The following is a 14636-nucleotide window of genomic DNA, read 5'->3' on the forward strand; positions in this document are numbered from 1 at the left end:
GCCCAAGCTGGTGGTGGGAAAAATACAAGTGTGGGCTTGGACTAGCATCTATGATGAGTGAATAGGAGTTCAGTTAATGTGGCAAAAAGCCCACTGCCTTTCACAAGCAATAAATGCCTTTCACTTTAAATGATGACTGAACTATTAAGGTGGCTTAATTTAAAATTCCCATCTCATTTAAGTGAATAAGAGGCAGAAAGGCCTCTGGCTTTCCTTCTATCTGTAGTGTCCAGACAGGAAGGGCTCCAGACAGGAAGAAAGGGCATAACCTCATTTCCATACTGCAATGCCAGTCTGCTAGTGCAGCTTCTCTTGAGTCCATGGGTATTTAGCATATTGTCTAGCTGCCTACTCTGCCACACGCAGCAGCTTCTCCCTCCTTGTGGGAAAGTAATGAAGACAGTACCCACATTAGGACCACCTGGCAGTTCTCTATGCCTTTCCTTGGAAGTAAAAGAAAGAAGACCAAGCAGGGATCATGTACTCCCCTCACAAGTGTTCAGTCTTTGTCCCTTCCGTTTTAAGAATCATTGCCAGAAGTTTTATTCCTGCATCTATTTTTACTTAATAAAGTGAAGGAGAATTTTTTTTTCATAGCTCTATCCTATCAAAGTAAGCCCTTCTATCCATTACTCCCCACTGCAACAAGATATACTTAACATCACAGTTTATCTCCAATATAAATATTCTGTTCATTAATTTGACGACAGTAAAACTTTGCCTTCTGATAGCATGAATTTTCACTAATTTAACTGTACTGAAATCTGTATTAGCTTCAAACTTTCAGAAGGCAGGAATCTTTGTACCTCCTCAGTCACAAGTCACTAATTCACAGTTACAATGACAACCAGGAAGAAAAAAAAAAGCTGTTTTGATTATTTTCCACTTGCTGTGCTCCACTTACTTCCCCTCCATCTTTCCTGAGCTCTGCTTCATTCTCTGTCCTGATCAACCCAGGCAGCTGACCTGCGTGAATTCTGTCGCCTGAATTTCCTTATCCTCTGGCTTTCAGTAGGGATCTGCCATAGCAGGTACCCAGGATACAAAGCTGTGAGAGGAGGAAAAGGTTCGGGAGCCCTGTGGGTACCACACACACTGCTTCCTCTCTGTCTTGCAGAAGTTCTACCCTTGCTTGCATTCCTCTGTGATCAGAGCTCCCAACAATCAGCCCCTCTACCATGACTTCAGCAGTCGCCAGGCCGCACTAACATGGTTCACTCTGCTCCTTCAGGCAGACAGTCAGTAAAAATTCCTTGACTGTCACTAGCCTCTGGGTATTTCTCCATGCCTTGTTGGTTTCCTGATATTGCCCACACCTCAGTAACTAATCCCTTCATTAAACTCACTCTGGTAATTCTTTTTAAACTGTGTCACCTCTTTCCAGCTAGGACCCTGACTAATATAGCACCTTAGTATGAATCACTCACTAAAACTCTCTAGTCTCTCAAAAAATAAAAATATGTTTCACAGATTTCATGAGAGGCATAAATTCTTCACTTAATGCCAAGAGTTAAAGTCATCTAACAAAGGAAGAAAAATATTTTAGGCAACATCTATTAGAATTCAAATAGTAACATGGTACCTATATTTTCAAACTTTCAAGGAACTTATAATGTTTCTCAAAGAAATATTAATCCTCTTCCATTATGGAAGAGCAGTTAAGTGTTCGATAATTCCCAAGAGTACATCACTATGAATTAAAAAAAAAAACACTACAAGTCAACACTGGAATATACCCAACTCAATATATGGCACCAACTAATTTACAACAAAACAAACAGCAAGCAAAAACTCACCAAACTGTGCAACCAAAAAAAAAAAAAATTAAAAAAAATAACACAACAATATCATCACTGATAACTCTGGCTTCTCCTTTTGACAGGTTCAACAAGACAAGAGCAAATGCAAGGACTATAATTGATTGTTTCTCACCCTCTATTCTGTCTCTTTCCCTCTAGAAATTACTACAACTACTAGATATTTGCCGAATATAATGATTCAGTAGTCCACGAAAGCTCAAATTTAAATCATTAGCTACTAATACTGCTGTCAACACATTTATCACTATTTTTGCTACACAACACTTTTACCAAATAAGAGGAGCATTTGTTTCTTTAAAGTTTCCTCTTATAATGAGCTTGTCATCTATCCTACGGAACAAAATGGAACACATAAAAAGACTTGCTAATTAGCACTCAGAAAGAAGATCTTTTACTTGTACAGGTCTGTCTCCATAAATTTTGCAAAATGATGTCTCTTTATAAGCATAAAACACAATTTCATTCTCAACATGGCTTGGAGAAGTGCAAAGTTCATATAAAGATTCCTAATTCACAACATTTCACACCCCCTCAAAAAAACTCTTCTAAAGCGTTCAAGTAGTTTCTAAAAATGACTATACATTTATATAGAGCTTTTATGTTCATTATCTCATTTGCTCCTTCTAAGTCTATGGGGTAGGCCAGTATTCCACACATAAGGATAATCAGATATTTAGTCCCTTGCCAAATATCCCTGCAAGTAAATAAGAATTTCTTATTATCTTACAATGGAGTAGCACTAGAGACTCTCATCAGTAATTTAACACAGAGCTTGTTGTTGTTATTGTTGTTTAGTCACTAAGTTGGTCCACTCTTTTGTAACCCCTTGTCCATTGGATTTCCCAAGCAAGAATACTGGAGTGGGTTGCTATTTCCTTCTCCAGGAGATCTTCCCCACCCAGGAATCAAACCTGCATCTCCTGCATTACAGGTTTACCTGATTCTTTACCCCTGAGACACTTGGGAAGCCCATAATACAGAGCCTGCATGTAACCAAATAACAAGTGCCCACATGCATACTGTTATCCCAGACACCAAAGAAAAGTTAGTATCAAAAGGTATCAACTAACCACAAGTATGTTATACATAACACAAGAAAAAAGATAGCATAAAGAAATCCCTAAAATGAAAATATTTTTTGCTCAAAGGAAGAATTAAATAAAATCTATGTTGCTATCGAACTGTGGTATTGGAGAAGATTCTTGAGAGTCACTTAGACTGCCAAGAGATCAAACCAGTCCATCCTAAAGGAAATCAGTTCTAAATATTCATTGGAAGGGCTGATTCTGAAGCTGAAACTTCAATATTTTGGCCACCTGATGCAAAGAACTGACTCATTGGAAAAGACTCTGATGCTGGGAAAGATTGAAGGCAGGAGGAGAAAGGGACAACAGAGGATGAGATGGTTGGATGGCATCACTGACTCGATGGACATGAGTCTGCACAAGCTCTGGGAGTTGGTGATGTTCAGGGAAGCCTGGCGTGCTGCAGTCCATGGGATTGCAAAGAGTCGGACATGACTGAGCAACTGAACTGACTGACTGATGTTTTTAAAGGTAATGCTTTAACTGATACACAGAAAAGAGCTCCCAGGTAAAAGGAGCTGGGTTAGGAGAGATCACAGGAATGAGTTAGATAAGGGGGTGCATAAACAGTGACAACTAGTCAACTAACTTTGTCATTTATTCAATCAATATTAATTGCATAAGCCATTGCCCAAGGTACTCTAAGAAATACTACAATAAATGGGGAAAAAAATCATTGCATTCAAGCAGCTTACTGCCTAGTTGGTAAGATAATACCAACACAGATATAACACTCATTCACTGATCAACATTTCCTGAGTGATTACAGGAAGGCACTCATTTCGGCACTGTGAAAACACAAAGATGAATGAAGCAGAGGCTTTACTCTCGAGGGTGTAACAGTCTGGTAGAGAAGATAACATAGTTATGTAAGTTTTGAACAGAGAACATAAGAAGTGCTATAGAAATGGTTCAAATAAAATGCTATGTGAATTCCAAAGAGGGAGAAAGGGTTCCTAACTGGGAGACTGGGGGAAAATGGCAAGTAGTAGCCATCAGAATAAAGAGTAAGCAGGACCAGGGTACCCAGTGAATGGGGAAGGAAGACATTCTAAGTGAGGGTCAACTGTGTCTTATATTAGAGAAAGTAAAGGTAGGAAAGAAGGGCAGTGGGTATATAAGGTTTAGGAGGAGCAATCCCAGCTTATACGAAGGAGTTCAGTGGGAAAGAAAAGGAAGTCGAATCACAGTGGGGCTCAAATGAGAGTTGAAAAAGCTTCTGTGGTTTGTGGGATATGGGACATAAGAATAAGTAGGACACAGAGTATCCTAAAAGAGTTCTAAGAAAAAAGGAAAATGAGGTTCATAATTAGAGAAAAATAATTCAGGTAGGTCTAGAAAGGCAGACATGATTCTGTCAGGCTCTTCCAGATTATATGAATTGATGAAAGCCTGATTCAGCGCCAGGCCAGAAAGTCTTTGGTTGGTGCCCTTCCCTCTAAATCCTGGGAACTGGCTCAGTTTTAGTATTTCATTAGAAATGTTAGCATACTGGAGTGGGTTGCCATTCCTCTATATCATAGGGTTCATATCTCTCAGAGTACTTCTTCATACTCCACATTTTAGCTATCCATGTTTCTTTTCTTACCTGCCACTCCCTCTCCTTGCCCTTCCCTTTGCTCTATCTCCTAAGACTGGGACTTCTAGTTTTCAAGTATGAGTGATATACAATAATATACACAGGTGTGCAATATAAGTAAGTGAAGTTGCTCAGTCGTGTTCAACTCTTTGCAACCCCATGGACTGTAGCCTACCAGGCTCCTCTGTCCATGGGATTTTCCAGGCAATAGTATTGGAGTGGATTGCCATTTCCTTCTCCAGAGGATCTTCCCAACCCAGGGATCAAACCTGGGTCTCCCACATTGTAGACAGACGCTTTACCATCTGAGCCACCAGGGAAGTCGGTGTGCAATATAGTGAGTCACAATTTTTAAACTTTATGTTCCATTTATAGGTATTATAAAATATAATATCCTTGTAGCTTATATTATACATAATAGTTTGTATCTCTTATTCCCTACCCCTATAGGCTGCACTCCATGGTGTCGTGAAGAGTCAGACACGACTGAGCGACTTCACTTTCACTTTTCACTTTCATGCACTGGAGAAGGAAATGGCAACTCACTCCAGTGTTCTTGCCTGGAAAATCCCAGGGACGGGGGAGCCTGGTGGGCTGTCGTCTATGGGGTCGCACAGAGGCGGACACGACTGAAGTGACTTAGCAGCAGCAGCAGCAGCAGCATACTGCCTCTCTCCACTTCCCTCCCTCAACTAGTAACTACTAATTTTTTCTCTATATCTGTAAGTCTGTTTCTTTTTGTTATATACACTAGTTTGTTGCATTTTGGGGATTCCACATAAAACTGACATTGTACAGTATTTGTCTTTCTCTGTCTGACTTCTCTCACTTAGCACAATACTCTCCAAGCCCATCCATGTTGTTGGAAATGGCAAGTTTTCATTGTGTTTTTTTTTTTTACAGCTGAGTAGTATTCCATTGTGTGTATGTGTGTACACATATGTATACATAGATATATATACATACTCACTACATCTTCTTTATCCATTCATCTATTGATAGACATTTATGTTGCTTCCATATCTTGGCTATTGTAAATAATGTTGCTATGAACATTGGGGTGTGTTTGTTTTTTTGAATTAGTGTTTCCATTTCTCTCAGATATGTATCCAGGAATGGAACTGCTGAGTTATATGGTAGTTCTATTTTCAGTTTTTTGAGAAACCTCCCTACTGCCTTCCCCAGTGGCTGTACCAATTTACATTCCCATCAACAGTGTACAAGAATTCAGATGGGACTTTTAACCTGAGGACAGTGAACTTTCTAAAATTATACATAAAAATTGTGTTTCTGAAGGTACAAATACATTTACATTTATACATCAAAGTATCAAAAAAAGGTCCAAAAATCAAAAAAAGGTTTGGAACACTTGTCTAGGGGAAAGACTTGATTTAGCCATCCCTGGATCCTGTACAGTGCTAAGCACCTACCTTCATATAGATAGTATTTGTTGCTTTGTAACCTCAACTATACTTCAATAAAAAGGCATAAAAGATAAATGAAAAAAAAAAAAACTTTAAGAAGAAGCAGTAGCAACAGCAGCAGCAGCTACCTACTATGGAGTACAGCACAAACTGAGTTGATGAGTTTTTCCCCAAGGCAGATTTTAAGAATGACAACAAAATTAAGAAGTAAACAGTTTCTTCATTTTAAAAAATAATTAAAATTTATTAATAAGTTATAAAATCAATGTTAGGTTTATGTTTAATGCAATCTTATAAATATGTTTTCCTCATTCTAGAATCATTCTCTCATCTTATTGTAAAAAATACTGTTTCTGAATGGTGCTTACCAGGGGCTAGGGGTAGGAGGGAATTCAGAGTTATTGTTTAATGGGTAAAGAGTTTCAGTTTGGGAAGATGAGAAAGCTCTGGAGATGGATGGTGGTGATGGCTGCACAGCAGTGTGAATGTACACAATGCTACTGAACCGTCATGCACATTTGACCAAAATTCTAAAAATACTGCTTTTTATTCTTATCTAACATTAATTACCTATTAGAGGGTAGACTCTTCATCAAAGGTAAGAAATAGAGATACTAGTTAAACTCTAGGATATTAGAAAGACATCCTCAAAGGAGAAGTAAATCTTAACCCCAATCTACACATTGTTTGTTTTAGAGTATAAGCACAAATTAAACAGAGTGATATAATCATAAATCCTGTCCAGAGAGAGGGGCTATTATCTGAATAAACAAAGGAAAATTGCTTAGGGACATCAGTTTATCTGTTGAAGTAAATTAAACTTTTTCAAGGTACCAACTCACAACTCAGGGAATAAATAATAATTTAGCCCAACTTTATCAAGATTATCCACATAAATAAGAGTTTTGGAATCTTGCAACAGGCATTTCAAAGTTCAAGGAGTACAACTTATTCAACAAACATTTAGCGATCACTCTTGGTATTTAAAAAATAAAAGTCCCAAAACTACTTTAAAAAGAAAAAAATATAGACTATTTAGAACTCTGACTACAGAAAGGACAAATTACTTTCCTGTTTTACTGCACTTTACTCCCATCTCATGCATTATAATTTGCCCCAACAAAGTAGAAGCCTCAGGCTCCAGAAAGGTTATAAATCTATTTAAAATATCAAAAGTAGTCATAATTATTGATAATATCATAATGATATTTTCAAATAATGTATATATATTATCAAATACCTCGTTTCTAAAGTTTTTGGTGACTATCCATGATAGCTCCTGGTTATTACCAACAAATAACGGATTTGAAAAGACATTTTTAAATTCCATTATTTTCCTCAAAGTCCTTATATGTATATAAGAGAGATTTATAGAGAGATTTACAACTATTTCTGCATTGGAATCTAGGAAAACCCTTAGAAACAGATTCAATATAAAAGCTAATACTAATATTTAAATTCCATTGCATAAAAAGATATCTACTACCATACTAAAGTGTTGTATATTTTGTATTTGATGTAAACTAACATGTTTATTGCTCTCAACTTTAACATTAACTAATTGGCAGGATATAAAAAGTTCCCATAGTTGTATTTATTAAAAAGCCAAATTTTCCCAGTATTTATTCTTATTCAATATTTAGTCAATAAACATTACTGAGTGCCTGCCACATAATCAGGCACTATGCTGTAAGTGCTGAATGACTGGTGAACCAAACAGCCAGGTTTTAACTAAATAATACTTAAGCACCACTTCTTTTCTAAAACATAGACTTACATCACTACCTTTTCAAAGTGTCTTTCTTTATATTTTTGTAAACATGCTTATTCTGGCAGTTCTTTGCAACTTTTGTTCATGAATCTGATCTCTAAAGGTAAATTGATAAATGATAATGTTTTTAAGACATAAAAATGTTTGCCTGTCATAGAGTTTGTTTTACTGTATGACAATAACAAAACATCAAGGACATCACAAATTCCATTTAACTGTAAGCGTTACCTGAAATGGGAATATTCTGTGAGACTGATAACTGCACGTCTCCAGTTCCTGGTGGCATGTCAACAACCAGATAATCCAGCTGACCCCAATCTACCTAAAAACCAAGATGACACAAATAATATCACTGTAAAAACAAATGCGGTGAATAGTGATGTAAACAAAAAAAATGAATTAATAACAAATCTAAAACAATAGCTTTCACTTGAGCGATTTACTAAATGCCAGGGACTATGATGAGGACTGATATGGATGTACAAAAAACCATGACTGTATAAGAAACCATCTTTGCTCCTAGCAGACCTTCTCTGACTAATCGGGTTAAATTTTCAGATGATCCCACAAAACACACACATACCATAATGATGATCCCACTGCACAATGTACTTCAGGACCAATAATCTACTTTCACTGAGAACAGCCCTAATTTTACCTAAGGAGGTCTTAGCTTTTTTGTCCTTTGAGTTTTTAGTAGTGTTTCCTGTAGCAGATCCTACTATAATTTTTAATGTTTATTATTTTTCCTTCATAAAGTACACTAAAAGGAAAACTGAAACTTGATAAGAAAATTTTATAAATATAATATTGTAAAGTAATGAACCTCCAATTAAAATAATAAATTAAGAAAAAAAGAAAAATTTATAAATATAAGTAGATTTACAAACTATTAACATTTGATTATTTCTTTTCAGGCATTTTTCTAAGTATCTATATGGAATCTGGTCCCACCACTTCATAGGAAATAGATGGGGAAACAGTGGAAACAGTGTCAGACTTTATTTTGGGAGGCTCCAAAATCACTGCAGATGGTGATTGCAGCCATGAAATGAAAAGACGATTACTCCTTGGAAGGAAAGTTATGACCAACCTAGACAGTATATTGAAAAGCAGAGACATTACTTTGCCAACAAAGGTCCGTCTAGTCAAGGCTATGGTTTTTCCAGTGGTCATTTTGGATGTGAGAGTTGGACAGTGAAGAAAGCTGAGCGCTGAAGAATTGATGCTTTTGAACTGTGGTGTTGGAGAAGACTCTTGAGAGTCCCTTGGATTACAAGGAGATCCAACCAGTCCATCCTAAAGGGGATCAGTCCTGGGTGTTCATTGGAAGTACTGATGCTGAAGCTGAAATTCCAATACTTTGACCATCTCATGCGAAGAGCTGACTCATTGGAAAAGACCCTGATGCTGGGAGGGGTTGGGGGCAGGAGGAGAAGGGGATGACAGAGGATGAGATGGCTGGATGGCATCACCGACTCGATGGACATGAGTTTGGGTAAACTCCGGGAGTTAGTGATAGACAGGGAGGCCTGGCGTTCTGTGATTCATGGGGTTGCAGAGTTGGACACGACTGAGCGACTGAACTGAACTGATACCTAGAAAAATGCTCAGCCTCAATTAGATAGGTATCAAGGATACTTCAGAGCTTCCCTAGTGGTTCAGTCGGTTTTTAAAGAGTCTGTCTGCAATGCAGGAGACCTTGCTTTGATCCTTGGCTCAGGAAGGTCCCCTGGAGAAGGAAATGGCAACCCAATCCAGTATTCTTGCCTGGGAAATCCCATGGACAGAGGAACATGGCAGGCAACAGTCCATGGGGTCCCATGAGTCAGACACAACTTAGTGACTAAATCACCACCACTACCAAAGGTACTTCAAGCTCTTTTCTCCTCAAATGGTTCTTCCTTATGAATCCCCAGTTTCAGCAAAAGGCCACAGGGTCCTCTCAGTTGCCTAATGCAAAGACTTGGGATCATACTTAACTTATTCCCTTTCCCTCACCATTTATATTATGCTTTATAAAAAATCTCTGAAATGTATTCACTTCTCCTTCTGCATGGCCAAGAACCCAACATGAACCACCACATTCATTTATCACCAAAATCTCCCAACCAATTTCTCTGTATCAGCATTGCCCATACAGTCTATTCTTAATACCACAGAAAAAAATGATTTGATAGTGCAGTGTTTTTTTTTGTTTGTTTGTTTAAAACTCCTCTATTGCTTTTAGAATAAAGGCTAAGCTTAAGCTTTATACTTCTGCCTGGTCTTCTTTACTTGCTAATTCCTCCTCATTCTTGAGGCTACAGCTTGAAAGTCACTTCCCATAAATTTCATTAAAGATTAGATATGGTTGTTCATTCATTCAACCAACAAATGTTTACTGAGTATCTACTATATATCAGGCATTGAGCAAAGTAATTAGTAACCGAATAGTATCATGGTCCCTTAGTCTCACAGAATTTACAGTACAGAGGGAGAGAGATATTCAACACAAAATGATATAACCTGTGCAAAAAAGGTTAGTGAGAGAAATTGAAAGATCAACATAGCTGAAGAGAAGTGCAAGAGGAAAGATGGCATTTGTTTACTATCGTTTCAGTATCTATCTTCTCATGAAACTGTAGATGACTCAAAATATCTAGAATGGACACATAGGAGATGCCCAAGTTTTCTTTCAAGGAATGAATGAATACATACATGCAAATACTTAAAAATTTTTAAAAAGGAAATGGAAGTTATACTGTGTATCCTGTTTCTTAAAACTTAATAATGTGAAATAAGCCTTTTCCATAAAATCACATATTCTTAAAGTAGGATATTGGGTCTGACAGATTCATTTATGTTTTAACACATTTTTTCAACATATATTTACTGAGAAATGATTCCAGGCACTGTTCCAGGTGATGAATAGACAGCAATGAAAAAAACAGTCCGAGCCGCCAAGCAACTATAGTTTTAGTGAGGGAGACAGGGAGATAAACAGAAAGACAAAGAGTAAAAAGTACTACAAAGAAAACAAGCATCCCTTTCTATACAGAATTACTTGGTTCCTGATTTGGATATATCCAGATCAAACAGCAAGAGACATTTTTAAAGTCTTCAATTTCTGAGTTTCAGAGAGCGGGTAGTAAGAGTTCAGACAGCTAAGAATTTATCAAAGGAGTTCTTGGAGTCTCTTCAGTTCCCAGGGTCAGATTGTGAGGAACACACGAAGAAGAGAGAAAAGGAATAGAATGTGGTGTCAGGGACTACCTTCGACAGGGTGGTCAGAGCCTGAAGTGAGAAAAATAACACGCAACTGTTAGAAAGCATTCTAGGCAGAAGCAATGGCAAGTGGAAAGGCCCTGAGATGGGGCTATGCTTGGTGCACCCACGGAATAGCTAGGAAGGCAGCACAGCCCTTCTAAAACAGCACTCCTCCAACCATCAGTTTCTTTCCTTCTCTGAATGTGTTTTCTTGAAAACATTTATCAATACCTGACATTATATACTGACATGTCTTTTAGGAATTCTATGATATTTCTCAAACACAACTATTTGATACTGATTTAACGACACATTTTAAGAGAATGATGAAATGATGAACATGAAGTAGTTCATTTTCACTATGGGGTTTCTTAGTTTGAAAACAGTTATCCCTAAGTTACCCATGGCCATCATCTAAGAAACTATTTACAAGAAAGATAAAGGATACTTTTCATTTTACATCCTCTACACTGAAACTCCTAGCACTGGCAGACTGACAAGCCTCTTTGTTTCAGAGGACATCAAATGACTAGTGCCAACAATTTATAATTGTTGTTCCTTGGCATTTAATCATATTTATCACACTGGCTCCAATTTCTTACATCTTTAAAGAGAATTCCTATTATATTTCCAAGGAACTAAAAATACTACACTGTTAAGGCAATGAATTTCAAATGACTCTTAAACTGAATTCAAAATGGGAAAAATAAAAAACCTGGCCCAGAACCTTCATCACACATAGTAGGCATTTCACCAAGGATTGCAGACTTGAACTGAACTCAGTATCTGGCTTCCAGTTTTATGGCACTCACTAATATATCACTATATTGCTATTAATGAATATATAATAATTAATATAAAATTAACATAACACATTATTGTTGTTCAGTCACTAAGTCATGTCTGACTTTTTGTGACCCCAATTAACAATTAACATATTAATATAATACTGAAATGAAATGTTAGTTGCTCAGTCATGTCCAGCTCTTTGCAACCCCGTGGACGGGGGCTCACCAGTCTACTCCGTCCGTGGGATTTCCCAGACAAGAATACTGGAGTGGGTTGCCATTTCCTTCATGGGATCTTCCCGACCCAGGGATCAAACCCGGGTCTCCTGCATTGCAGACAGATTCTTTACCAACTGAGCCACCAGGGAAGCTCTCAAGGAATATAATATATTAAAATATACTGTCTGCCAGAAAGTTCCAGTCCTCTTGTAAAAGAACTACTGAAGCATTGACTTTAGAAAGATTTGGGGATTCTCTACATTCTATTCAGTGCAGATTTACTCACATAAATTATTTATTACTAAATGCAAGGAAATAAGTATTAGCAAAACACCCAGGCATCTAATTTAGTAAAAACCCAGCAGCAGATACTTAAGGGTAAAGAATCTGCCTGACAATGCAGGAGACGCAGATTCAATCCCTGGGTCAGGAAGATCCCCTGGAGAAAAGAATGGCAACCCACTCCAGTATTTTTGCCTGAAAAATCTCATGGACAGAGGAGCCTGGTGGGCTATAGTCCATGGGGTCTCAAAGAGTCAGACACGACTTAGTAACTGAGCACATATGTATGTGTCATGAAGCACATTACAACTTCAGTGGTCTTCTCTAAGAATAAGAATGCAAAGTCAGGAATGCAAAACTAGGTGCAAAAGTAAATATTTATTTAGAATGTAAAAGAAATCATCATAACCTGTTAGCACCTTAGAGTTCCTTTCTCTGAAACCTCCTGAACCAGAAATGCTTACACAGAAATTGTCCCTGACTGTAACTGGCTTCCGCTCTCCACTGAGAACATTCTACAACCCAAGACCGTGTGGAATCCTGAACTTAAGCTTCATTACCTTCAAGGTAACTCCACCTCGGTAAAACCTTCTCAGCTCCCTCTCAGGCTCTAGACTTAAAGGATCCCAGTGGGACAGACTGAGCCAGTCTAGAAGTGGAGTTACCAAGGGGGTTCAGAGATGCCCTATGGATAAAGAGGCAGCGCTGCAGCGGAGAACCCAGCAATGCAGTTAGGAAGTTAAATAGGTGCATTGTATCTGAAGGGGCACATAAACAGCATAATAGGAGAATTAAAAAAAAAAAAATCCAGTGGTCAGGGCAATTGAGAAGGATGGGATGTGGTACAGATTAGGGGCAAAAGTTCAGCCCTCAGTCTGCCAACAGAAGCTCTGTGCAAGATACCTCTTTTACACAGTTATATGTAACTTTTAATTTCCTCTAAAGTGTTTGAGATACATGACTTTTGGAATCAAGTCAGTCACTGAGCTTTTGTCCAGTCATTCAAATAACATTAGAACAGCTGTTTTTTCGTTTCTCTTATAAATATGCATTTGTAATTGCTAAAACAGCACATCTTATAGTATTGCTTTTTTAAATTGCTCTTTCACTGTTATTAAGACAACCAACACTTGAAGGTTATGCCATCAGAAATAATTACTCAATCTCTGTTATATTATTTTTATTTTTTGTCCTTATCTTACTATTTATCTTTTTTATCAACCTTATTCAGGGAAAATATTTCAGCTAGCACCAACCGGGGTAATTTTAGGCTAATATGTCTTTCCCAAACAATATTTTGTGTTTTGTATTCAAAATAATGCCTGATAATCAGAGAGAAACCCAAACACTCAAATAAAGGTCAGTCAGTCAGTCAGTTCAGTCACTCAGTCATGTCCGACTCTTTGCGACTCCATGAATCACAGCACGTCAGGCCTCCCTGTCCATCACCAACTCCAGAGTTCACTCAGATTCACGTCCATCGAGTCCATGATGCCATCCAGCCATCTCATCCTCTGTCGTCCCGTTCTCCTCCTGCCCCCAATCCCTCCCAGCATCAGAGTCTTTTCCAATGAGTCAACTCTTCACATGAGGTGGCCAAAGTACTGGAGTTTCAGCTTTAGCATCATTCCTTCCAAAGAAATCCCAGGGTTGATCTCCTTCAGAATGGACTGGTTGGATCTCCTTGCAGTCCAAGGGACTCTCAGAGTCTTCTCCAACACCACAGTTGAAAAGCATCAATTCTTCGGCACTCAGCTTTCTTCACTGTCCAACTCTCACATCCATACATGACCACTGGAAAAACCATAGCCTTGACTAGACGGACCTTTGTTGGCAAAGTAATGTCTCTGCTTTTGAAAATGCTATCTAGGTTGGTCATAACTTTTCTTCCAAGGAGTAAGCATCTTTTAATTTCATGGCTGCAGTCACCATCTGCAGTGATTTTGGAGCCCCTCAAAATAAAGTCTGACACTGTTTCCACTGTTTCCCCATCTATTTCCCATGAAGTAATGGGACCGGATGCCATGATCTTCGTTTTCTGAATGTTGAGCTTTAAGCCAACTTTTTCACTCTCCTCTTTCACTTTCATCAAGCGGCTTTTTAGCTCCTCTTCACTTTCTGCCATAAGGGTGGTGTCATCTACATATCTGCAGTTATTGATACTTCTCCCGGCAATCTTGATTCCAGCTTGTGTTTCTTCCAGTCCAGCATTTCTCATGATATACTCTGCATAGAAGTTAAATAAGCAGGGTGACAATATACAGCCTTGACGTACTCCTTTTCCTATTTGGAACCAGTCTGTTGTTCCATGTCCAGTTCTAACTGTTGCTTCCTGACCTGCATACAGATTTCTCAAGAGGCAGGTCAGGTGGTCTGGTATTCCCATCTCTTTCAGAATTTTCCACAGTTTCTTGTGATC

General features: G+C 38.1%; 1 protein-coding gene across 1 annotated transcript in view; it reads right to left on the reverse strand.

The window, feature by feature from the left end:
• Nucleotides 1–14636, reverse strand: part of NUBPL (nucleotide binding protein like) — a 223926-nt gene that overhangs the window by 54068 nt on the left and 155222 nt on the right. The window contains exon 7 of the mRNA XM_040257149.1: nucleotides 7908–8001. Within this exon, the coding sequence (XP_040113083.1) occupies nucleotides 7908–8001 (94 nt within the window). The remainder of the gene's footprint in view (nucleotides 1–7907; nucleotides 8002–14636) is intronic.

This window comes from Oryx dammah, unplaced genomic scaffold, assembly GCF_014754425.2.
Source record: "Oryx dammah isolate SB20612 unplaced genomic scaffold, SCBI_Odam_1.1 HiC_scaffold_16, whole genome shotgun sequence".
Taxonomy (NCBI): domain Eukaryota; kingdom Metazoa; phylum Chordata; class Mammalia; order Artiodactyla; family Bovidae; genus Oryx; species Oryx dammah.